Below are 27,687 nucleotides of genomic sequence, written 5' to 3' on the forward strand. Positions count from 1 at the left end.
GGACTGAATATTTTTTTAATTTTTAACTATATGCTTAAGTAATTTTTTTTCTTTTCTTGATATAATTTATTGTCAAATTGGCTTACATACAGTACCCAGTGTTCATCCCAACAAATGCTCTGAATTCTTATCTGTTGTAGCTTGACTGAAGTTTTCTAGACCAAATTCATAAGTGAAAGAAAGAAAATGCATCTATTTTTCTCCAGCTACACTGTAACTATGAACTGGAATAACCTCTTCACATGGCTCTCTGCTTCTTTCAGCTTCTCTACAATGCCTTCCTCACATAATCTCCAGAGTGATCTTCAAAATGTAAATCATATTAATCCCGTAAAATCCTCTAATGGTTTCCCATATCAATTTCTCATCTCTTATCAGTCAGTCTCCCTCACTGTGGTCCAGCCAAAGCTTGTTCTATCTCAGGTTATTTGTATTTGCATGCTTCTCTGCCTTGTATGCTCTTCCACAAGATCTTAATGACTCGTTCCTTCTTGTCACTCATGTCTCAGCTGAAAAGCCATGTCTTCAGTACAGATTGCCTCTATCCACTCATGCACAGCTATCTATTTAAGCAAATTTGCCAAAGCATACAAGAATTACACTGGAGGATTTTGTCTACCACATTATTAATCCTATGGTGGTAACACATGGGAGCTTACTAGAAATGCAGAATTGTATGTCCCATCCCACACCTACTAAATCAGAACATGTATTTTAACAAGATCCCTAGGTGAACCCCATAAAAATTAAAGCTTAAAAAGCACTGGTCTAACATGTAATGACTAAATGATTTCTTCTTTTTCTGTTAGTGATCACTAAAGAATAATTAACCCAATTGGCAGTTTTAAGCAATAGGGCTATATATATAGGTACATGAATTCTATTAAATGTTGACCGCTTTAAATATAGCAGGTTAAGTGTCATTTGCAAAAATCTTTCCCAAATACTTGATTTAATGCTTTTCCTTTTGAATGTATATTGGTCTATTTGGAACATAGTTAAATTCTTTTCTCAGGATTGTGTTACTTAAGCAGGTTAGGAATTTTCACAGTTTTCTCTAATCTCAAGTCTTAAGATGAACACCTTTATAGCATTTCATCATGGTTTTAGCAGAAATATACATTTTTAAGGAGTAATCATGCCATAGTCATCATAATTATCTAAGTTCCTAGCTCGTGTTGTTTTTAATGCACAAAATCTATTAGACATTACATTATGGACCAAATTACCTATAACAATTTTAAGTAAAAAGTCTTTTAATAAAGAGTGAACATTACAACATACTTTAAATAAATTCATAAAACCCTGAAGTGCAATAAATGCTTTTTATTGTATGCTCATTTTAATGAGTAACATTTAGAAATAATAATCCCACATAACAATGACAATCTTATTTTACAGCGTGTACATCATTTACAGCCACATAACACACTATTTTAGATTTTCCAAATTTAATATTCTGAAGTTAAGAAAGATAAAAAATTTATTCTCAAGGAACAGATCCTTATCTGGTGCAAAAACAGAAAGGTGAACGTTATTTAAAACACAAAGTCACAATATAGCATAAAGTAAAATTACATTTTAGTTATGTTGAACAGCTGAGTGTAAACATGAAGCAACTATAACTTAAAAGTACACATCATATGCATTACATTTATGAACAGGATTTTCATTAAATTTCCCTAAACCAGCTTTTTATATTAAGCGCCATTTTGATTTGCAGCATGCTAACACAAAGCATTGTTAAAGGGATGCATATTTTAAATTTATACACTGTAAACTGAATATCCACCTCCAAACTCTACTGGCAGCATAGTGTTTTGTTAAATACTGCATATATACTGCATCATATTGAAAATTCATGTTAACAATATGGTATATAGATTTTAAAAAATCAAAATTTCCAATAATGGCATAAAATTGCACCTTTAAACATTAGAGCAAGTACAAATAGAACAATCATACTTGCTAAGACTGCCCTAAAAAGAAACTTCTAAACATAGTATTTAAGAAAACTGTTCTCCCAGTTTAAACTTTAGATCATTAAGAAATATAGTGCTAACTTTATTTGCAACACTACTGTTGCATTTGTTTTAGAAAGCCACATTTGACTCAAACATACTTTTGTCATATATGCCATACTGAAAAATCAACCTGAACATCAGAAAAAAGAGAACTGTAATCCTAAACTTCACTTTAGACTTCAGGAAAGAATGCTATATTTTAAACATCCTATCCTGTGGTAAAATCTTAGCAGCTCTGAAATTCTTTTTAATAGTACTGAATTAATATAAGCTGTTTTCCAGTGGAATTTCTTTTAATGGATACATAAAACTTTTGCCATTTCTGGAATTCAATTTTCAGGTACCATAAAAAAGGCCCAATGACTAAGTGACTGATGCATGACTAAATTTTATTTCCCCACTTCATTTCTAAAACCACATAAAAGTGAGGCTTGCTTGCCATAGAAAAGCATTGTTAAACTCAATTATGTATGATCTTTTCAGAAATATTGATCTCTAGTATGATCAGCCAATAAAGTCATTGTCTTTGCTCTTCCCTTCTGTAGTTTATGCATATAATACTATTAAATAGACACTTAAGAGTTTTTCTGCAACCATTCTATGGTGCTTCTTAAATTCTTTAAGTAATTTTCAAAGGGGTATAAGATCCCCTGTCATTTCAAATATTTCAAGATCTCTAATACAAAGAATGTAAAGTTATGATTTACTATCAAGCTTTGGAACTAGATGAAACAGTTCATGAAATTTTCATCCCATGTAGTGTATCATATTTTCTTTATATTGATCTTATTACATAAGAGCCTCCTTGTGGTGCCTCATAATATGTTGATTTTTTTCTGATGGTCTTCGGAATCCCTTCTTGCAGAATTCACACCTGTGTGGATAGTCTTTTGTATGTATTGATATCACGTGTCGTTTAAAGCCCGATGCATCTGTAGTGCTGTATTCACAATACTCACATTGGTAAATCTTCCTTCCAGTGTGGGTCTTCATATGTTTTTTGAGTTCATTTTGTTGCCTGAACCCTCTCTTGCACCTTTTACACTTCAATGACTGATCCTTAGTATGAACTGAAAGGATATGACCACTAAGAATAAATGGATCTGATGTTTTAAAGTCACAGTGCCTACACTGATGAATCTTCCTACCCTTATGGATATCACTATGCTTTTTGAGCTCAGAAGGACGATGGAAACCTTTTTCACAGACCTCACATTTGTGAGGAAAATCCTTAGTATGGACAGATATGATGTGCCGCTTAAGGTCACTTGAGTTGGTGCTCTTATGGTCACAATGAGGACACTGGTGTGTCTTATGTCCTTGAAACAAATCCAGATGGCGTTGAAGCTCCCTCTCATCACCAAATGCTTGAGGACAATGCTCACATTTATATGGCAAATTGTTACCATGTTTAGATTTAATGTGAGTTTTCAGATTTGACTGATCTGCACACCTGAAGACACAATACTGACACTGATATGGCTTCTCACCAGTATGGGTTCTCATGTGTTTCTTGAGTTCAGAAGGATGTCGAAAGCCCTTACCACACTCAACACAAACATGAGGAAAATTTTTGCTATGAACAGCCAGTAAATGTCTGTTTAACAGTCCTTGTTCTGCAGTTTCATAGTCACAGTATTTGCACTTGTGCATCTTCGGCTCCTTGTCTCTTAATATAAGTTTATTTGAACTCAGTGGACTAGCCTCTCTGTATCTTCGTGTGTATTCTGTAAATTCATGGGTTTTGTCAACTTTGTTTATAAGCTTATGGCTTTCCAAGTGGTTATGGAAACTCACTTTCTTGTTAGTTGTGAAGTCACAATCTGTACACTGGTATTTTTTTCTCATCAAATGATCAGGATGATTCTTCATGTGTCTTTTCAAGAATCCCCTGGATTTAAACTTTTTTGTGCAAATATGGCAAGGGTATACTGTCAGGGGCTGTCCATCAGGGCCTATTATAACAGCTAGATAAAAAAAAAGGAAGTTATAACAATTGGCCAGATTGTTTTAAAGGGTTTTACAACAAAGGTGCCAAAATTAGCTGACATTCACAATGTGAGAACTATACTAGTAGAATAAAATCCTGTAGAATAAAATGCACATTAAAAGTGATTTGTGATAAAATACCTCATTAAAAAGTAATGAGCATCACCATAGTATAGACCATTCACCTGTCAAAATGTTATATACATTTTGTAAACCAGAAATAGGCAACCTCTGTGAAACCAACCTGAAAATTCTCTTTGAAAACAACATTTGGGTAAAGAGCATACAAGTGTAGTTTTACTAAATGTCAAGCACTTAAAAAAAAAACCAACTATTTAAATCAAATGCAAACAGGTATACGGGAATAGGACTACTCTGTAACAATGGACTCCTTTTCCTTTGTTTACCAAAAAATGTTTCCACGTTTCAAATCATTATAATATTCATAAAGTATTAGTATTTTTACCTGTTTGCCACTGCCTGGTTTCTCCCCTTCTCCTCTTCTTGGCTTTTTGTTTAAGTACTTTATTTGTATTAATGCTATCACAAATTTGAAGGTACTGTGCTGCTGTACTACTTCTGCTTTCTAATGTTGAGTCCAAAGTATTTCCTGAAAAAAAATGATACACTATTAAATTACATAATATTTATACTTTTTGGTTTTGGTTAGATGAATTACTAGAGATGACATGGCATTAAGTTACAATTGCAGTACTAAATTCACAAAGTATACCCATATTCTTTCTTTTATACCCTTACACACACACACACACACACACACACACACAACTAAAAGCACTTTAAATATCATGTGAAATTAACTTTAAACTATCTCAATTTATTCATCCTAACAGAATAAACTAATAAGGTGAATGTAACATGAGACAATGAATTTTATGACCCAAACAAAATACTGGCATCAGATCAATTTCTCACCAATGAAGGCCGATGATGTCAGGCTCTGCGCTGACAACGCGGAACCTATTTGAGATTTTCTCACCCTGCCCGCCCCCCGACCCTCTCCCTCTCTCTGAAAATGAACGAATAAACAAAAAAAAACTTAAAAAAAGAAAATAGTTCTGCCCCAAGGAAGACATTAACAAGCAATTGGTATCAAGGAGAATTTTTACTTTAAAATAATTTCTATTTTAACCTTGGCTGCAGCAACTTTTTACTAGACATGTCTCTGGAGGCAAGGGAAACAAAACAGAAGCAAAAATCAACTATTGGGACCTCATCAAGATAAAAAGCTTCTGCACAGCAAAGGAAAGAATCAACAAAACAAAAAGGCAACTGACGGAATGGGAGAAAATATTTGCAAATGACATATCGGAAAAAGGGTTAGTATCCAAAATCTATAAAGAACCTATCAAACTCGACCCCCAAAAAACAATCCAGTGAAGAAATGGGCAAAAGACATGAACACACTTTTCCAAAGAAGACATCCAGATGGCTAACAGACACATGAAAAGATGCTCAACATCATTTATTATTAGGGAAACACAAATCAAAACCACAATGAGGTATCACCTCACACTTGTCAGAATGGCTAAAATTAACAACACAGGAAACAACAGATGTTGGCCAGGATGCGGAGATACGGGAACACTTTAGTGAGAATGCAAACTGGTGCAACCATTCTGAAAAACAGTATGGAGGTTCCTCAAAAAAGTAAAAATAGAACTAACCCATGACCCAGCAATTGCACTACTAGGTATGTATCCAAAGGATACAAAAATGCTGATTTGAAGGGGCTCATGTACCCCAATGTTTATAGCAGCACTACCAACAATAGCCAAATTATGAAAAGAGCCCAAATATCCACTGAGCGATGAATGGATAAAGAAGATGTGGTATATATATACAATGGAATATTACCCAGCAGCAATCAAAGAAGATGAAATCTTGCCATTTGCAACAACATGGATGGAACTCGAATGTATTATGCTAAGTAAAATCAGAGAAAGATAAATATCATGTGATTTCACTCATATGTGTATTTAAGAAACAAAACAGGTGGACAAAGGGGAAAGGAAAAAAATAAGATAAAAAGAGAGAGGGAGGTAAACTATAAGAGACGTTAATACAGAGAACAAACTGAGGGTTGCTAGACAGCTGTTGGGTGGGAGGATGGGCTAAATGGGTAATGGGCATTAAGGAGGGCATTTGTTGGGATGAACACTGGGAGTTTTATGTGAGTGATGAATCATTAAATTCTACTCCTGAAATTGTTATTACATTATATGGTAACTAACTTGGATTTAAATAAAATTAAAAAATTTTTAAATAAATAAAAAAAATTACATTTAAAAAAACAAATAAAATAAAATAATTTCTATTTTATAATTTTATCCATAGCAGCCTTTTATGATTCATATTGTAAGTTGCCCAACATCTGTATCTTGAGATAAAGCTAAAATGAACTGCACTTGGAGAATAACATGCATTATGTTTGTACCTAAATTAATCAATTCCCCGAAGAGGAAAACTCTTATGTGACTAACCAGATAAGATATGACCAGGCAAGTAAGAGTCTAACCTATGTGTCCATACACACAAACCAGTAACTGGTTATTTTCCAAACACTATATAAAACTGGCTATTTAACTTACATGTCACATGTAATGCTCTCTTACCTGATGCTTGACAATCTTCATACCTCCGGGAAACTCTTCTTTCATCTCCTAAAAAAAAAAAAAGGCTAATTAAAAACTGATAGGCTGACTATAATGATTACTAGTGGATCACATCTTAATCTACAAAACTCTTACTTTGACCATTGTTCCTTGGATTAAACTTTTTTGTTGTTGAGTTCTTCCACTCCCATAGATTAGATATAATTTCACGCACTGAAAATAAGGTCTACTGTTAGCATCCTTGGAACTGTTAAAATCTAGAACAATCTTATTTTTAAAATAAAAATTGAGTATATATTTCTGCAGAATACACTCAAAATTGAAGATGTTCAATAAATGACTGTTGAATGAATGAACCTTTGGAAAAACTGAGATAAGATAATGCATTTGAACACCAAAACTTTTCAAAATAAAGAGTATACCTGGACCATCTTCTAAATTAAGTAGGAATGAGGTTACATAGAAAGAAAAAAAAAACCCTGATAAATTTACCTTCCATTAGATCAATTTACCTTCCATTAGATACTTTCTAGAAGAGCACACCTGGTTTCCTTTTTCTTTTCAAACCCCCCAAATCTTATTTGTGGTGTTAATACATGAAATAAGTTTTTGAAAAAGGGGAAGGATCAATTTTCAAAGGATATTCCTATTTTAGAAAAATAAAACTTTTTATGACACTCACTTATACAGGTAGGATTTTGAATAAAGCCTACTGAAAAACAATAATGCATTAAGCAAGGCTCATTTTAAATAACACAAGATATATGGTAGGAAAATCACGTATGTAACTAGAGATTAATCAGTCCACAGCAAAACATTTTATATTAGTCAACTCATGAGGGCCATTAGCACAGCATATTTAATGACCTAAAGGCTGATCAAATAGATATGTTATGTACTTAGCAGGTGAAAAAATGCCAGTGTCCTACCATATGCCGCAGCCCAGACAACAGGGACAATTGTTTTATTAACATCAGAGTCCTCAAGCTGAGTCTCAGGGAGAGAAGTTCCTTCCTCTTCCCCTACAATGACTTCCATGTAAACTTCATCTGCTATTTCAGCGCAACCTAAATTTTAGAAATAATTGCTTGTTTATAACCCCAAATATTTAATAAATGGGTAAAAAAATTCCAAACAATTAAAATTTTTCCAACTGTCAAGATTTCAATTTTGTTAATTTTAAAATTACATTAGGCACTTTGGAGACGAGTGCCTCTAGGAGACAATCATTTATTAAAACTCTTATTCTCCTCTTAGAACCTATCCTATGAAGATGACTTTTAGATTATATAAAACATTTGCGCTTGGAATATATTGACTAATTTTATAGTCCATTGGGCATTACGAACTTGTAAAAAATGCTGTAGTCCGTAATTGTGCTTGATTGATCTTTAGAACTCAGAAAGCATTTCCCATAGAATCAATACTAGAAAGTGGTCCTTGCTACCCCATATACTATAACTTAAGTGCAGTTCTGTACACGCATTGAAAAGTAGTCAAAAATACTAGTAATTGAAAAAAATTTAAATAAAAATAATCAAAGTCATATATATTTATATATAAAACATAATGTATATATAAAGTGGTCTTCATGAATATGTGGACATCCTTTAACAGGCAGGATTTTCAGAGACTCTACTGAGAAAAAAAGCATTAAGTGAGACTCACTTTTTAAAAATATAGTATCGGAGTAAAAAAATATAAACCTAGAGAGTCATTAAGTATATTTTATGTGACATAATCATTTTGGTTTAAGCTGTTAGGTAAAAAATTGGCTTTGAATTTATGCTTTTCCTTTGATTCACATATTGGGAGCTTCTCTTCACTATGGAAGAAATGTGGAAAAAATGTGAGAAAAAAGTGTCCCTTTTCTCCCAAGTTTCCCTTCTTTCAATTAACGAGAGACACTGGTCTAAGCTTTCCACTTAGACAAGGAATTCTGGCATCAGTTAACTTAAGTCTCCCAACTTTTATTGTGCCCCTTTACTGACCAATGAGTAAAAAATAATAATAAAGAATTTAAAGACCAAATAGAAATTACTTCATTTAACACTTTTCCTCTCCAATCAAATCTTCTAGACTTACTTGTTTTTAGATTATCAACTATGGTGTATTATTCATGTTTGGGATTGGAATTCAGCTTCCCATGCCTTCTAAGGAAGGAAATCTGAGGCGTGGAGGTCAGAGCACAGTCTAGGAAAAGCTGAGTATTATCTAGGTAATGCACTCAAGTGGAGGCTTTTGCCCTTCTAGGGCAAAACAAAATAGTTTTGTCTCAGCATGGAAAGAAGACAGAAAAAGCCATCTTGAAGGGCCGCATTCCTACACTGAAGTGAGAAGAAAGTAGGCAGAGTGTAACATGCCCTCATAAGGAAATGGGCAGGAAAGGAAACCTGAGGAGTTATTTTCACCCTATGGTACTCAGCCCCAAGAAACCTTAAGCAGCAACTACTTGGAGACCATCAAAGGCATAATAAATAAAGATCCTGGGAGCTTAACTTACTTGGGAGAATACTTACTCATCTAATCCTTCAGTGACAGAAGGAGAACAACCAGTTAGCCTTTCCACTGCTAAATCCAGAGAGGCCAACGGTGTTCACTGCCATGTGGAAAGAACACTGGCAGTAGAGTTAGATAGCTAAGAGTTGAAATTGTACATTCTTCCCTTAATATTATAATGATCTTGGGCAATTACTTAAGTTCCCTGAGCACTTTTTTCCTCCCATAAAACAAAGATAATACCACCTACCTCGGAGACGAGTTGTGAGTATTAAATATTTATGCAACATATCCAGTAACACAGACAAAATAGATGCCCAATAATTACCTATGTATTTGTGGGCTCTAATGAAGTCAGGAACCCTATGTTGTTTATCTCTGTATCCCTAGTATGAGACATAGTATTTCATGTTTGCTGATTTGAATAATACATGTATGCATGAATGGTCAAAAGGACTCTTTTCTTTTAAATTAATTACAGCAAAGGTCTGACTTATTTTATTGAACTTTGCTCCTATATAGTGCTTGTATCTCTGAGATTGCTTATTTTTTTTTAAAGAACGCATGATGGCTACTGATAAGTCACTACAGTGCCCCTTTTTCTTACTAATATCATCTTCTTCTTGAGAAGAATCTTTAACTGCCATGTAAACCATCTTCTCCCGCTGCATTCGACTCTGGTCAAGCACTCCAGCTACAGAATGTCCATTGGTGTACTCACTCTCTGTGACAATTTCTGTTCCACCTTAAAAATTAAATCACATATCAATATAAAGAAATATCATGAAATAATTCCCTAAGTCAATAAGGAAGATATATAAGAAATATTTTCCTTTGGAAAAATATTCCCCAAAATATTCCAATATAAATGTCTAAGTGTCAAGAGAATTTTCTTATAAAATACACTCTGAATTTTCAGTAACCACTGAGAAATAACAACAAATGTTAACATTTACATCACACTTATATGCAAAGCACTATAGAAGTCTTTAATATGTATTTTACCCATTTAGTCTTCACAATAGCCCTATGAGGTAGTTACTATCATCATGGCCATTTCATGGATGAGGAAACTGAGGCAGAAAAAGGCTAAGTAACTCACCAATAACCATTCAGCTAAATGGCAGAACTAGGATTAAAATCCAAGCAGCCTGCCTCTAAGCCTGCCCTTAAATACTCATTATAACTTCCTACTCTAAATCAAAGCCTCTCCACTCATTTGTTTTGATAATCCCAACCATAACATTCTACTTATGTTGAAAGAATCCAAGAATGATATATTCTGCATTCCTGCTTATTCACATACAATTTTTTAATATTCTATCCCCAAAGAAGTCTATAAAAATCTGCACTGGGGTGCTGGGGTGGCTCAGTCATTAAGCATCCGACTTTGCCTCAGATCATGATTTCACAGCTCATGGGTTCGAGCTCCGGGCTCTGTGTTGACAGCTCAGAGCCTGGAGCCTGTTTTGGATTCTGTGTCTTCCTCTCTGCCCCTTCCCCTCTTGTGCTCCGTCTATCTCTCTCAAAAATAAATAAACATTAAAAAAGTCTGCAGTTCATGGGGCGCCTGGGTGGCTCAGTCAGTTAGGTGTCTGACTTTGGCTCAGGTCATGATCTCGCGGTTAGTGAGTTCAAGCCCCGCACTGGGTTCTGTGCTGACAGCTCAGAGCCTGGAGCCTGCTTCAGCTTCTGTGTCACCCTCTCTCTGCCCCTCCCTTGCTTGCACTCTGTGCCTCTCTCTCAAAAATTAAAAAAAGTAAATAAAAACTTAAAAATCTCCACTTTAAAGACAATTTTAGAATAGTCACCAGAAAAGAATAAGTTTTCATTCATAACTATTATAGCAATAAATTAAAATTAGTCTTTGTACCTATTTCAACATCATCTTCAGCCTCAGCTTTAAATATATACACTTTTATTACTTCTGAACCAAATCCATCTTCTTTAACATCTTCCTGTGAACCATCACTGCCAATTTTTAATGGTGTGTTCCCCATATGCTCTAATTTTTCCCCAACATCATCCACTGTAAAATATAAAGAAGAAACTATTTTAGACAAAAAGTATAACCGACATTTAGTGGATGTCATAAGAGCAACACGAAATGTGTTGATCACCTATCCACTGTATTCACTTTATGACCTATTATGCAACTACTGAAAGTGCTTTGTTTCATGAAAAAACAATATACAACATCAGATATACTACACAATTGTAACTACAGAAAAAATTTATTCAGAGATTTTAATTTATATATATGAAATACTTAATAACCACAGAGCCTTAATTAAAAACGATTAAATAATCTTCCATTACATTCAACATTTTAAGTTAAATCCTAACACCAAAACTAATAACAGAAAAAATCAGAACATAAAAATACATAGTACTCATAAAATAAGCTCACATAAACAATTCCCAAACTAAATTAGCAGTATTTTTAAAACCAATCAGCATATGAAATTTAGAATTTAGAACTGAGAAAAGAGGAAACATCACCTGAATGATTTTATAAAAAGGCCTTTTCAGAAATTATAAAAACAATATCTTAACACTCTTAATTTCTGTTGAGTCAATGGAAGACAACTTCAAACCAGAAATTTTGTATACTTCTATATTTACAAACATATGCTAGACTTCAAAATCATAGAGAAAGGTAAAGCAACAATATTTGAGAGTATTACTTAACATTTTAAGTATACATAAAATTTTTATTCTCTACAGTCTTTAAGAATAATATTTACTTTAGGGGGTGCCTGGGTGGCTCAGCTGGTTAAGAATAACATTTATTTTCACATGAATACTATGCACAAACTATGCGATAAGTACATATCAATAAACTTTGTTCTTTAATCATAAATATTAATATATTCCTTCAAATATTATATGACTACCATTTTTTATTTCAATGCTATACCTATAATAACTGAAATATAATCTAATTGAAAATCTGCTTCTACCTATTATGTATATTATAGCATCATATATGAAACATAAAATCCTAAAGCCTCTGACTATATCTAAACAATTCCAGAGCTACTGAAAAAAGAATAAACTGACATAAAAATTATTAATTCAGTACTCTTAAAAAACGAATTCCAAGAAGATCTAAATGGGTCGAAGTCTAGATTTCCCTTACCTCCATTTTAAATTTGATACATACAAATTCAAAAATATTCTTTTGGCCTTTCAAAATGGTGGAAAACACATTTCAGAAATTCTTTTTACAATGCAAAGCTACTTCAACTCTGTGATTAAATATAAATTATTCCATACTATTTAAGAGTTCAAAGAGTTTGTCTATGAAAGAAAGGACCTAAATAATCAAAATAAATTGACTAAATATGTTCATTCCAACATAGCCCCTAATTCTATTACTGCATTTCCTGGAAATTTTTTTTTTACAATGGGACAGATTAAAATGAAAGAAAAAAAAGATGAAGTATCTTATATTATCAATTTAATAATAGCTTCTCTTTTAAAACATGTTGAATAAAGCAATGACATCACAGAAAAAAATTAAAAGAGGCAAGTTAAGATTTCAGAAAATGTTTTCTCATTCTTGAAAATAAAGACATAAGATATACAAAACCTCAAAAAGTGTCCAAAATATGAATTTCTTAAGTTGGAATAACTTATAGTAAATAAATGAAATACTGAAAATACTCTCATTTGATAAATACTGCTTTATTATCATTGAATGGTTTAAAGTGATCATAGCTACTTCTGGAACATATTGAATTAAAACTATAATTCGCAAAATTAAAGCTCATGAAATGAAATACACATTTTTTTGGTCACTTCTCAATAATTTTGTACCATAGTTTTTGCTTTAAATATTGAAATAACTGTTGCTATCCTGATTCCATTTATACCTTAAGGTTATCCATGGTTTAACGTACCCATTATTTTCTACTTAGATTCCTCAGAATGAACAACTTTGAAATGTACTGAGTAACCAAACTTGTTTTGTATTTTAAGATTATAGAAGGTTATAAAGTTATTAAAATGTTAGTATGCAGTTTTGAGAGATAAACCATCAACTTCACCAAGATTTATTCTATATTCTTTGTTACAGAAAGTACAAAGGTAACAAAGATTTAATGGTCAATCAAGCGATTTTAGAAATGGATCCTCAAAGACTCTTAATGCAAATACTAAAAATACCCCAAATTAAGGCTTGCAATATCCAAGTCCCACAGTGTTGTTTCTTAACCCACAGGACATTCCAGACGGTAATAGCAAGTAATATTATCCATATCACAGAATTCTACTGGTGCTAAATGTAACATAAAACAGTAAGATGCATTGTTGGTAAGTCTGCTAATGTTTGATATTCCTTTATAGAACTCAATAGCACAATTTGATTAAAAATTCAATATAACATTCCTTTTAAAAGCTAAGTAGGTTTTTTACTGCACCCCTTTTATGTTGCATCTACCAAAATTATATTATGGATATGTTATTATCAGTATAGAGTATATTGATGTACTACAGAGATTAGATCAGGCAATATGTAAAGAATCTGTATTTCACAGCACTAAAACAAACACAAGTTACTAACATTTAGATTACAAAGGTGTTCCAGTCCCAATTGCATACCCAAGAGATCTGAAAGCATGTCTGCACAAAATCTTGTACATGAATCTTCATAGCAGCATTATTGATAATAACCAAAAAGTAGAAACACCATATGTTTATCAACTGATGGATAACTAAAATGTTTATCCTTATAATTAAATATTAGTAATGAAAAGGAATGAAGTACTGACACATGCTACAATATGAATGATCCTTGAAAGATTATGCTAAATGAAAGAAGCCAGACACAAAAGGCCACAAATTACATGACTCCCTTTATATGAAATGTTGAGAATAGGTAAATCTATACAGACAGAAATTGGATTAGTGGTTGCCAGAGGAGGGGGACTGGTATGTGGCAGAGGGGTGACTGCTAAAGGGCATGAGGTTTCTTTTTGGAGTGAAGAAAAAAATGTAAAATTGATTGTGGTGATGTTTATACAATGCTGTGGAATATACTAAAAATCACTGCACACCTTAAATGGTGAACTTTATGGCATGTGAATCATATCTCAATAAAGTTGTTATGTTAAAAAAACACAAAGGTGTTAACTTTTCTTTTTTACCCTTGAAATTGGTGAGGTTTGATGACATCTCCCATAATGACTGTACCAAGACATTTTGCTTTTTACAAGATTATGTTCCCAAAAGAAATATACAGTAAAACCTTGGTTTGGGAGCATAATTCATTCTAGAAACATGCTTGTAATCCAAAGTAATCACATATCAAAGCGAATTTCAAGAACCACTGGCTCAGTTGTGATCATGTGACATTCAGCATCACATACTACTCATATTGCAAGACACTGCTTGTTTATCAACTTAAAATTTATTAGAAATGTTTGCTCCCCTGGCAGAACACTTGCAAAACAAGTTACTTGCAATCCAAGATTTTACTATAAACTGATTTTATAGGTAAAAAACAATTTGAAAGCATTATATTGGTTCATTATTTAATGGAACTTCCTTCTTCCAGTGAAGCCTTTATAAAGATATTATGGATGTTAGTTATTTTTAAAGAGCACACCTAGGATAATTTTAAACAGATATAGTTACTCTACATTACTTTACAAGTTACTTAGCACAAGTGGGAGAGCCATTGTTAAGATAAACAATTTGTGATGTTTGGCTTAAAAGGGGAAAAAGCTCAGATGCACCTCAGATATGAGACAAAACAAATTCCCTATCTCTAAAACTTAGCTATGGTAAGAGTTCCTTATAGTAATATTAAGGGACTCAGAAATAAGACAAAGGTCTGTTTTAAGTCCTCAACTTTATCTCTTAAACATTTTGAAAATCTCTATCTTGGAAAGAAAAACAGAGAAGAGGACTTTTTAAATTAACACTGAGGCTTTTAAGGCAATTTATTCTCTTCACTCCTATAAGATTCAAAGGCCAAGAGAAACCAAGAGGTAAAGAAAATGAAGTGAAGATTAAGAGATGAAGGGAAAAAAGGGAAAAACTAAATCAAAAGAGAATAAAATAAAACAAATGAAAATGGTAAGAAAGAGCAACTAGTTCCAATTTGAGTAAAATAATCATTATAAAAATGGTCAAAGATCTGGGTGGTAGGAAAATGGGTGATATAAAAAAATATTTAATTTTTGTATATTCCATGTTCCACAATAAAAAAAACCTGCTCAAGTTTGTTGTTGTTGTCCTTACTAATGATTAAGGAGTTAATTAATTCTCAGACTAAATTTCCCCTAAAATGATCCCACAGCAATCCCAGTATTTGAGCAATACAATGTTCTTTATAATCTTCAGTTTACTCCTATTAGAGTAGAAAGACAGAAGTCCTTTGCATTTGACATATAGGGCAATATAAAAATAAATACTGTGAATTAAAATATTCTAGAAACTCTTTCAAAAAAAACTTTTGCAGAATCAAATCATAGAAGACATGTTAAGGTATGACAATTCACGAAACATATAATATCTAAATTTTAAACTATTTTAATATCAGAGTTTGATTTGACAAGTACTCTCTTTTAAAATGTTTGTTTATTTATATGGAGAGAGAGAGAGAGAGCGAGCAGGGGAGGGGCAGAGAGAGAGAAAGAGAGAGAGAGAGAGAGAGAGAGAGAGAGAGAGAGAATCCTAAGCAGGCTCTATGCTGTCAGCGCAGAGCCCAACATGGGGCATGATCCTATGAACTGTGAGATCATGACCTGAGCTGAAATCAAGAGTTGGGCACTTAACTGACTGAGCGACCCAGGCACACTGACAAGTACTCTTTTAAAGGCACAATATTATTTTGGTACTAGAAAGGCTACCAACTTTTGTCACACTATTTTATATAATCATAACCATAGTTGTTTTTTGTTTAAACATCAGGTTAAGATATAAATATGGAATTGCTTTAGTAATGGACATCAATTTAAAAAGAGGTAGTAACAGTTTGCACAGTCTTTTAGAGACTTAAATCATTCCCTTAAAAACAATGTAAATATTCACCTCCAAAAGTGGTTGTAGAGGGAAAAAGTTAACATGCTATACTTCAGAATCATATTTACAAATTAAATCTAATTTGTTTTTAGTTTTAAATTCACTGATACATATAACATATCATCACTTCATGCACACATACACATTACTCTACTTGTTGATGCACTTCCCAATCAGTCCTTTTTTATTTTAAAAAGAAAAGAAAAATCCACCACGAAAAAGTGAACTTTATCTAATTTTTATTACTTCCAACATGATCCCTCCAAATTGCATAAAGAACAGACCTACTTCTTCCTCAAGCTCCATCAATAACTCATCATGAGATTTTTATTATTGTTGCTGTTCAGGCAAACCCACCACTTAAAATGAGAACAAGATATTTCTATCTTCCTCCTTCAGATAGAATGTCTTAAAGACATCATAAAGCAATCTGAAATAAACACATCAAGGCATTTTTTGCACAGAATATACACACGCATATTTAGACAAAAAATAAACACAGGGAGAACTGCAGAATACAATCGGAGTTTAAGATTTCCTTTTCAAGTATTTGATAAAAATTAATTACACATTCCTTGATATATTATACTTAAATTCCTAAGCAAAACTTAACTGACAACTCCAGTACCTACCACATTAAAAAGCAAGCAGTGGTTGCATAAAATAAACTTCCTATTTTGAAATATGCGTATTTACCATTAAAAATTTTATCAGTTAATGTTCTTGTTGAACCTTCCTTTTGGTGCTAATGTATTAATAAATTACATTAATTTACCTAATTGTAGTATGAACTTTAATTGAGTAAACTAAAAATATGAGCAAGTTCAAAAAGCATCTCAACAATACAGCTTTGTAAAAAAATATTTTGCAAAATGATTATCCTCGTGTCTTTTATTGACTAGATCCCCCATCCCAGAAAACCTTTCCAGGTTATATATAAATAAATCTCCCAAGTAATTATGTACTTTTGTTTCACTTACAAGATATCATTAAGTAGTCTTCAGAAGTGCTCTTGACATCATCATCATCATCATCATCATCATCATCATCATCATCTTCGGTTTTAATAGTAACTGAAGAACCAGGAACACCACCAGCTGCTTGAATCACAGTTTCTGTATCTGAATTAGTTACAAGAACCTCCTCTGATACCATTGTGGGAGAGTCAACTCCTGAAACACAATCTTGGACCACATGTTCTAAGTGTCCATCAGGACCAGTAACAAGGTCAGTCACAAAAACCTGCTCAGGTACTCTAACGGTTTCTGTAATTAGCTCAGAAGTCAAGATATGATCACTATCATCTTCCTCTAAATCTTCTTCAATAGCAACATCAGCTTCAAGTACAGCTTCAGGAACAATTACCCCTTCTGTTACTACATCAGTCTCAGTGATGATATCAGGCCCATGGACAACTTCAGCTGCAAGGCCATGATCAAGAGTTATCCCATCATCTGTGACAACATCAGAAACTAATACAGCCTCAGGAACCGAAACAACAATATGGTCTCCATCGATATGCGCAGTACCAGCCATTCCAGCCACTATAATACAAACAATTATCCAAAAAAAGTAAAGTTATTTTATTAATTAAAAGTACTATATTTAATATATCAGATTACATAAAACATTTTCAAAATATGAAGTAGTCTGTGCAAACTATCATCTTAAAAATCACTGACAATTTAAATGCAATAAAAACCATCACCAGGCGCATCTGGCTGGCTCAGTTGGTAAAGCATGTGACTCTTCATCTTGGGGGCTGTGAGTTCAAGCCCCATATTGGGTGTAGAGCTTACATAAAAGTAAAAAAAATAAAAACAAAAATAAAAACAAAAACACAAAACATCACCAACCAGGAATTGGGGTGGAGGTAGGTGAAAACAATGTTAGTAAAATCTAAATTAAGAGCTTAAAAACAATGCACTTTATTTTCAAGTAAAACGTAAAAGCCACAATGAGATATCACTACATTAGAACAGCTAACATAAATGAACAATAACACCACAGGTTGGTCAGGATACAGAGAAATGATCTCTCATACATTGCTGGCAGAAATGTAAAATGGTAGCAACCACTCTGGAAAATATATGGCAGTTTCTTAAAAAACTGAACATGTATTTACCATAAAACCCAACATTTACACTCTAGGGCATTTTCCCTAGAGATATTAAAACATATGTTTACACAAAAAACTGCAGATAAAAATTCATAACAGGTCATTGTGGCTATTACACATAGTTGCAAAAAAATAGAAAACAACCCAATTGTACTTCCAGCAGATAAATGGTTGGTAAACCAACTCTGGCACATCTCTATCATGGAATACTACTCAGCAATAAAAAAGGTGACAGACTATTGATACATTCAACACCTGAATGAATCTCCGGAAAATTAAAGCAAATTACTAAAGATTATGATACTATATAATGTATAAATGGAATCATTAATGTAACATTCTCAAAATTACAAATTATAGAGATAGACAACAGATTCACAGTTGCCAAAGGTAAGGGTGTGTGTAAATATATTGGCATAGCATATATATGGTAATGGAATAGTTCTAGATCTTTATTGTGGTGGTGTTTACAAAAATCTATATATAGGGTAAAACTACACAGAACTATATACACTTACACAAATATATGTAAAAATAATGGTGATAACTTCAGAAGGTCTTTAGTCTAGTTAACAGTAATGCACCAATGTTAACTTCCTACTTTTGATACTATAGTACAGTTATATAAGATGTCACCATTCCAAGAGGAGGAGTACAAGCTACATGGGACTCTGTACTATTTTTTCTACTTCTTGTAAGTATAGCATTTCAACAAAATTAAAATCAAAATAAGAAGGACACACAAACATAAATGCGTACTAATATGTTAAATTAAGTTTGTAAAATATGGCAAGCTTAATACATTATAAAATATGCATTAGAAGCATAAAAGTCCCTAAAATTCTTTATCTTATAAGAATTACTATATTCAAAAGTGGAAAGCATCTTTTAACACCTGATTTGGGGGGGAAAACCCAACTCATTGTAGACAAAGATTTGGTTTGATAAAATTCATACATAGGGACTCTAAATTTCACTAAATTCTAAACCAGTAAGTCTGAAGGAACAAAGCTTTAAACAATGTTTTTCTTGAGCACCAACTCCTACCTTCTTTATAAATATTATAAAAGTATAAAATCACTTCATGAAGAACTCTTAAGTTTTGCCTTACTGAAGTGTACAGGAAACAAATTAATAGAGTTTATAGTCCAGGTTATAACAAAATTATCTACATTAAATAATCTAGTACAAAGCTTTCTCCACATAATGATCACTTTCTATAAAGTCATACCTGAAAGAGTGCTATACAGTGTTCACGATTATTAACCAATTCATTATGGAAGTTAGTTAACAAGTTAAGATGGAAACCAGTACACTATCAAAAGATAAAGTGAGAAAGGGAAACTACCTTTCAGGATTATCTTCCTTTCTACCCCTCTGTACTGTCCTCAATATTCTCAAACTTTACCTAAACCACCATATTACCCCAAAAGGAGAGAGCTTCAATCTTGAAAATCTGGTAAGCAAAGGGAGTATGTATAAAACAAGTACTTTCTATTCACTGGTTACTCCACCAGCCATTTTGGAGATGGGGAGTTGGTGGAGGTTCAAATCGAACATTCAACCAGACCAGAAATGTGGTTTTTAGCAAGGAAAAATTAAATGTTAAGCCTATAAAATTCATAGTATTGGAGTTCTATGTACATAAACAATAAAATTAATATTTTATGAAATCCTTCCACAAGTCAGACTTAAAATATGGAAAATTCTGGAGGTTAGTTTGGTTCCTGAGAGTACACACTAGGGAATGATGGAAAGATAGAATAACACCAAATGCTGGCCTGGGTTCAGATTAACCTGACTGGGAGGATTCTAGCCTCTACTCTAGTAGGAACTTACAGGTCAAAATAAACCAGATGTAAGCATTAAAATAAATCCAAATATGCTCGTTCACACTGAACTAAATAATAATATCAAGGATCCTAGACCAAGAATTGACAAGTTTCCCACAGGGTGCTGACATATTACTCAGACCAAGAGCCAAGATGTCCCCTATTAAATTTTGCTTTTTCCTCTCATCAGCTCATCTGCTTAGTTAGATCTCATGAGCTTAGTTAAGCTCATCTGCTTAATTTTCCTCTCATCTACTTAGTTAGATCTCATTAAATTTCTAAACAAAGTCACTTATTTAACTACGCACTAGCTGTATTTATTGCTTCCTGACTATGCATCAAGCAACCTACTAATATTTTTACAAATATTATCTCATTTAAGCCTCAGAACAACTGTATGATGTATTATTATCTCCTTTTTAAATACGAAAGAACCATGGTTTAGAGAAATTAAATAAACTTGCCCAAGGTTCAAGCTGAGGACTGAACTTATTGTTATTGTTTAACTCTAGACTGGCTGTTTTCTACCTGTCTACAGGAGGAAAATAGAGTTTATTTACTCTACATACTGTTTTTAAGAGATTTATAGAGTTAACCAAGTGAGTCACTATTAAAGGAACAGTTTGAGAGAGAGAGAGCAAAAAGATCTATCACAAAGTCACTCAATTAAATTTTAAAGCATTTAGTAAGCAGCATTAAATGGTATTAAAAATGTATCTCACTAGGTAACAAATTATAAATGGTAAGAAATCATCATTTAAAAAGTGTGAAATCAATTAGGTAACCAAATAACAATAAGAAATAAGTCATCATTTCAAGAATTTCCCATTTCACTAAAGTTATTTCATTTAAATGTGAATACCTGAAACTTCACCAGAGGTATAGCATAAAATTTGGTATTTGGTGGGTCTGTCTTGGGCCACTATGGAAGGCTGTTTTGTTATTTAAATCACTGAGCAACCAACATACTTTTTGCATAAATAAAATCTTAACTATTAAATTCAATGGAACAGATTCCAAAGAGAACCATTGTACCGAGACACAAGCAAAGTTATACAAACCGTGTTGTAAATTTAAAAATCTCAAATATCCTTCAAAAGAAACTGGCCTACTAAGTTTCTGAATTAATGTTTCAGGTTCTTAATATAATAGCCAGCCCATCCCGACCAAGAACATTATAGAATTTAGAGATCCTCTGACACAGTATATTTACTTGACTAGCTCTACTTGTGTATGCCAACTCTGTTTCACAAAGATCATTAATTTTAGGGATTCCAAATATCTAAGTTTCTATGTTGACAGAAATTTAAATTTTTTTTTACATTTATTCATTTTTGAGGGACAGAGAGAGAGCACAAATGTTAGCACATTTGTGAGAGCACAAATGAGAGAGAGAGGGAGACACAGAATCCGAAGCAGGTTCCAGGCTCCGAGATGTCAGCACAGAGCCTGATGTGGGGCTCGAACCCACAAACTGCAAGATCATGACATGAGCCGACGTTGGACGCTTAACCGACTGAGCCACCCAGGTGCCCCAATTTGAAGAGAAACTGATACAGGCTACAACATGGATGAAACTTGAAAACCAGGCTAAGTGAAAGAAGCCAGACACAAAAGGCCACATATGGTATGATTCAATTTATGTGAAATGTCTGCAATAGGTAAATCCATAGAAATATTAGTGGTTGCCTAGGTCTGGAGCAGTGTAGGGGGTGACCACTAATGAGTATTAGGTTTTATTTCTTCAATGACAAAATGTTCTAAAATTAGGTAGTGGTGATGTTTGTACAACTCTGTGAGTATAATAAAACCACTGAACTGTATTCTTTAAAATGGGTAGGCTGTATGATATATGGACTATTAACTCAATAAGAAAAAAAAAGGATGTACATAATGTATTTCAACATGCATGTTCTACTTCCCTACCAACTAAAAGGAAGTAAAGTATTAGATGTAATAAGGGGTTGATTAAACCTTAAAACACTGAAGAAGAACAAGGAAAAAGAAGGTAAGAGGAGCATCAAGGAAATATTCACCAGCAGTAAATGGACATTTTTTCCCCAATCTTTGAAAGTAATCAGGCTTTACTTGCTAATACGCAACTTCTTCAGGAGTGAAGGGGGTCTGGAAGTTCACCAAATGCTACAGGGTGGGTTAAATTTTGTATCATATGGAGACAATACTGTATTTTTTCCATTTCTAAGGTATCTTATTTTTAAAATTTGTAAAGGTTTATTTATTTTTGAGAGAGAGAGAGAGACAGAGTGAGAGTGGGGGAGGAGCAGAGAGAGCGGGAGACAGAATCTGAAGCGGGTTCCAGGCTCCAGGTTCCAAGCTGTCAGCACAGAGCCTCATGAGGGGCTTGAACTCACGGACCGTGAGATCATGACTTGAGCTGAAGTCAGAGGCTTAACTGACTGAGCCGCCCAGGTGCCTCATAAGATATCTTATTTTTAAAAGGCAAGAAATTAAAGGTGACATTTCAACCAAAACTTATTAACATACTGAAGTTAAAGTGTTCCAGTATTTTAAAAACTACCTCTAAGCAAAGAATTCACAACATTCGTTGTGAAAGCTTTACTCTTGAATTCTTTGTCCTTCTTGTAGAATTTATTCCTGTACTTTTTACACCCAAATCACTTGTAAGTCATTCATAATCAACACAATTGACTTCTGATTCACTTAGCAGAATAAATCAATGATTGCTTTCTACTTCATCAATTGACTATATTGTCATCTTGATCTCAACCATATTCAATCTTGATCTGTGCACCACATCTTTATTCATCAGACAGAAGTGTCATGGAATCAGAACTGGAGAAGACCTTAAATGTTATCTAGTCCAATCCCCGCACAAATCTAAATTAAGTAATTTGCCCAAGTTTACACAGATACTTAATAGGACAGCCAAGACAAGAATCCAGTTCTTCTGATTCTTAACATTGTGGGCTTTACAACAGCGGAGAAAATAACATATTCAACCACATTAATGTGAAAACAGTAGTAACATTTTCTTAATTGAGAAAAGTATCACTAGTTGTAATCCTCCATCCCTAATATCCTCTTTGACAATTCCACAATACCTTGTGTTTTTTGTTTATCCCAATTTACTATTTGTTTTTTCTACCCTCACTCCACTTTTCCTCAATTCTTACCACTCTATCCTTGCCTCTAATAGTTCAGATACCTCAATCTCTTCTATAATTCAGACTGACCCTACCCAAATTCAGTTTCTTTGTTGACTGTTATACAGTTTTAACATCTTCATGAAAATAACTACTGTTAAGAGGCTACTGAAAAACCTGGCCACAAAAGCAGAGAATCTTTTCTTTTTTAAAAAAAGAAAAATGTAATGCTATTAGAAACAACTTTCTGAAGATATTGCATCAGAATATAATTAACCACCTAATGCATGACTTTCCTATATCACAATATAAGCATCTAACTTCTTTGAAATGATTAAAGTAGTTCCTTTACCAGTTTTATTAACAAAAGCAATTTAAAATGTATTTTAGAAAACCAATTTAAAATTCCCTATATTCAAGAACTAATGTGGTTAATTATGTAAGCTGAATTTTTTCATTTTCAATGCCATATTATTACTATATTCCAAGTTTCCTTACCTCAACCTTCCCACAAAATTTTAAGAATGACTTTAAGCAGACTACTGAGACATAGCTTTACTTTAAGAAAATGAGCCCTACAAATGGATTTTCCTAGCAAAAGAACAACTTTTCATAAATTCTCCCCTTCCTCAACATAGTTTTGACATTTAATATGCTCTGATTTTAAAAAGAAAAAAAATATAACAAAGAAAATGCTTTACCAAAATCCTGCATAATCATGGTATGGGCCATTCTACAGTCTGATGTGTGCAATCCAAGACTTCCACCACCTGAATCCATACTTAGCAAAGTTCATTCACAAGTCTCTGTAAAAGAAATGGTTTTAAAATAGTTTAAATATGTTTAGGCCAAAGTCAGTTGTTCTGAGAAAAAAAAAAAATGCAATGGAAAGTATGCCTCAGAACCAGGTATGCAAATCTCATTACAAAAGAAAAGAAAACAAACCATAAACCTCAATTAGATGCTTTATGTGAAAAACATAAGTAAAAGAAGGGCTAAATTAAAGGAAATAAATCAAATGGATAATAAGACACAGTAAAGGTGAGGAGCCACAGGGGAAGTGATAGAAGCAAGCGAAAGAACAAAACTGTAGCACTGACGTTCCAGTTAAAATGTAGGTTATAAGAGAAGAAAAAGAACAAAATGACAACAAACAATAGTTGGGATATTTATACATTACTAGAGGACTCAGGTGTCTAGTATTAGTGAATTTCATCCAGTGGCTCTCATCCATTTCTTCCAGACCCAGATCAGCCCTGCAGCGGAGCTCTGCAGATAAACTTGTGTTCCACCTCTGGCTCCCGGGGTTCTACTTATAATGTAAAATGTTCTATCCCAGTTTCCCTGGAGTTCTTTGAGCCAGTAAGGACTTCTGGCCTCACTCTACTACATTCTCTTGTCACATAGTTTTGGACTCATGGAAACATGACTGCTTCCTAAATATGGTAGAGATAAGATCAATCACATATAAACATTTAGCAAATTGTTCCTTTCAGAATATCATTTACTTGTAATTGTACAACTGATTTTTTTCCTTAGTGATTAATAAAGTCATGTTAGCTTCATGTTAGTTTTGAAAGCAAGGATTCAATCTATTTCACTTCAAGTGATGTATCCTATATTTAGGATCCACAGACAGCATGGAACCTAAAGTCGGATGCTGTCACTAAATATTATTTCTTACAATTACATAGGTGTATTTCCCATTCAAACATAAGATTCTAAGTATATCAACCAAAGTAATCTGTCAATTTTATAAAACATTTGTCTCATTTTTATTTAGGAGTGTTTAATAAATTAGGCTATACTGCACAAAAGATGAGATTATCATTAAAGTTTTAGAAGGCTGCCATGTAAAGCAACTTAATCTATCCTTAAGTAAGGAGATTACTAAGATTTTTTTCCTTGCCTTAAAGTTCTGTAGGAGGCAGAAGAGTATAACATTTGAATGGTGCAGATAAAAATCCTACAGTAGTAGGTGTCATTTCTATGTATCAATTGATTGGACAAAATCACTTTATGTATGAACAAAATTACAAATTTTTAGAAACTCTTCTGTATTTTTCAAATATCACATTGTTTTCTGTCTCCAAAATGAAGTCATCAGAGGCAAGAGAGTTCATGATAAACTATCCATATGTTCACAGAGATATATCAAAGTGTCATAAGGACTTATTTTAACATTTAAAACAGTGTACTATATCAACTTTAGAGTATTGTTTTCTTTATCACATAACTAATAGAACTACAAATGCCTTAAAATGTTTTAAACACTTAATTTTGTTTAATTATTAAATAAGATAAAACATTAAATTGTTAATCACCTTAATATGACTGTCTTGAAGAAATTGTAGATTTTCTTACATATTGTAAAATAAAATCTGCAGCAATTTGTTTTTGTTATTTTTCCTTCTGAACTATGTTATTTTCTTTGGAAAAGCGTTCTCTTTACCTATTGTAAACATACATTCAAAATTAGACATTTTAAAACATTTTCAACCAAGTCTCTTACACAACTTAAGAATTTTCTTTACACTTTAACGTGCAGAGTGAGGTAAAGAACGGCTCAAATGCTCAAATCTGTTTATCTAAAATGCATCCGGAGGGATTCCAACAGAAATAACTACCTACTACGATATTAGCAACATTATTACAATTGAAATTCGACCACTTCATTAAACCAAAATCTTCTTTCTCTAAAGCACATTTAAAAAATCACTTATTTTGTGATACCTTATTTTGTAAAGTGAAAGACAACCAACGAAGGGCAAGCTTTATCCTTGCCCAATCGATAGAGACAAATCTGCACTAGTGCTCAAAGAAGTGTAAAAATTTTAACACATAGTGTAACTACTGTGGGAAGTATTATACTGTATGAATACCCAATAAATACACTGGAGCACCTTTTCCCATATAGGACGTTGAAATAAGATCAATAATAAATGAGGTATGAGTACAGCAGTGTGTTAAGTATTCAACAGCCAAGAGATAGCTGGGCTTCTCAACATTCTCAAGAGTGTATCTTACATCCTGATTGAATGGAGCTAACCACTAAGTACGCTTCAAGTAAACATCTTTCTATCAATGTACGGGGAGCAGAAATCACAAAACAAACAACAAAAAACATTTTACTCTCATCTGTCTCCTCCAAACAGCTCACTCAGGACCTAGCTTCTTGATGATGTAAACAGGGTGAGAGGTACAAGAGAAATCTTAAGGCAGCAGAGCAACAGAATGCGAAAGTAGTATTTGCAGATAGGAAACAAAGGAGCCCTGGCAAGTAGCAGTATTGCAGCTTTGGACGCAACCAGCTTCCCGCATAAGTCTCCCTTCCCGTGACCATGCCAAGTTTCAATCATTTCGAGCAGAACGCACAGACGTGACCTCTTATATATTACCCATCTGACTGGATCTTAAGTCAAACAAGAGAACCTTCTCCGTGGAAAGGCAGGAGGCGAAGAGACAAGAATACCCTTTCCCCTCCTCCCTCCTCTCACTTGGTGCAGCGGTCGCCACCGCTGCTACCCACGCCGTGCTGCCCAACCCCTCATCCTCCTCCCGCTCTCTCTGCCCCGCTACATGGGAGACGGCTGGGAACCAAAATGGTGGTGTTTTAACGGAGGCGACAACTGCCGCACACACGCGCCCCCCCCCCCCCCCCCCGGCTCTGGCTGTTCCCTGCTCCCTAAAATGCCCGATTTTGTGCCACCTCCTCGCAAACGCCACCATAACTCGCGCATTCCAAGGTTACCATAAGCAGAGGAAGGGGGGGGGGGCAGAGAGGTGGGAGAGAGATGAGAGTGAAAGGAATATGGGGGGGGTCGCCGGGAGAAAATGCCAGGGGGACGCCGCATTCTTCAATTCACCGTTTTGTTTTCCGCCATTTTCCCGTCACCCTAAACCACCGACGGTCTCAACGACGGCTCTAGCCCTTAGGGCCTCTGGCCTAGGAGAAGGAGAGGTTGCCTGAGGGGGAAAACACTCACTTCCCTCAATTCCTCCAGTCACCAGCTGTGGCTGAGGAGAAAAACTGTCAGACCGAGAGGGAGGCAAAGCTTAGGGACTAGACGCCCCTTCCATTGTTCCCTTCGCCCTACACTACAGGCTGGGTGTGAGCCTCTCCTCTCACAGGAGCGACACTGAGCGCAGCGGACCCAAATCCCTTTACTTTCTCTTCAGGAGTCTCCTTACCTGCTGCCACTGCTCCTCCACCGCCGCCGTTGGATTGTGACCGCGCTTCGGATTTCTGCGGGGGTCGCCAGCTGTGGATCTGTAAGGTCCTCACATTCAGGTTTCCGAGGTTCCGTAGCCCGAGCCAATCACAACCTACTCTGCGTCTGGGAGGCGCGCCGCCTAGTCCTTCTTTTTATCGCCGCCGACATGCTGAGGTTGCATTACGTCACGCTGCCCTTGCTGCAGGGTAGGGGGCCA

General features: G+C 34.2%; 1 protein-coding gene across 8 annotated transcripts; it reads right to left on the minus strand.

Annotated features, from left to right (window-relative positions):
* Window positions 1-1,311: 1,311 nt before the first annotated feature.
* On the minus strand, window positions 1,312-27,687 carry ZNF711 (zinc finger protein 711). Of its 8 annotated transcripts, none has more exons than XM_081793986.1 (12): window positions 27,448-27,687; window positions 25,581-25,708; window positions 24,437-24,692; window positions 23,958-24,062; window positions 17,161-17,724; window positions 11,022-11,177; window positions 9,756-9,893; window positions 7,579-7,716; window positions 6,785-6,862; window positions 6,650-6,697; window positions 4,480-4,623; window positions 1,312-3,991 (listed from the first exon to the last, which is right to left on the minus strand). In XM_081793986.1, exons 4-12 carry the CDS (start codon window positions 24,034-24,036, stop codon window positions 2,814-2,816), a joined length of 2,523 nt encoding a protein of 840 aa, XP_081650112.1. In that variant the 5' UTR covers window positions 24,037-24,062; window positions 24,437-24,692; window positions 25,581-25,708; window positions 27,448-27,687; the 3' UTR covers window positions 1,312-2,813. The 8 variants fall into 8 exon arrangements, with proteins under 8 accessions (XP_081650112.1, XP_081650113.1, XP_081650114.1 ...); XM_081793987.1 differs by having other exon boundaries at window positions 24,432-24,692; XM_081793988.1 differs by lacking the exon at window positions 24,437-24,692.

This window comes from Panthera onca, chromosome X (genome assembly GCF_046562875.1).
Source record: "Panthera onca isolate mPanOnc1 chromosome X, mPanOnc1 haplotype 2, whole genome shotgun sequence".
NCBI lineage: Eukaryota > Metazoa > Chordata > Mammalia > Carnivora > Felidae > Panthera > Panthera onca.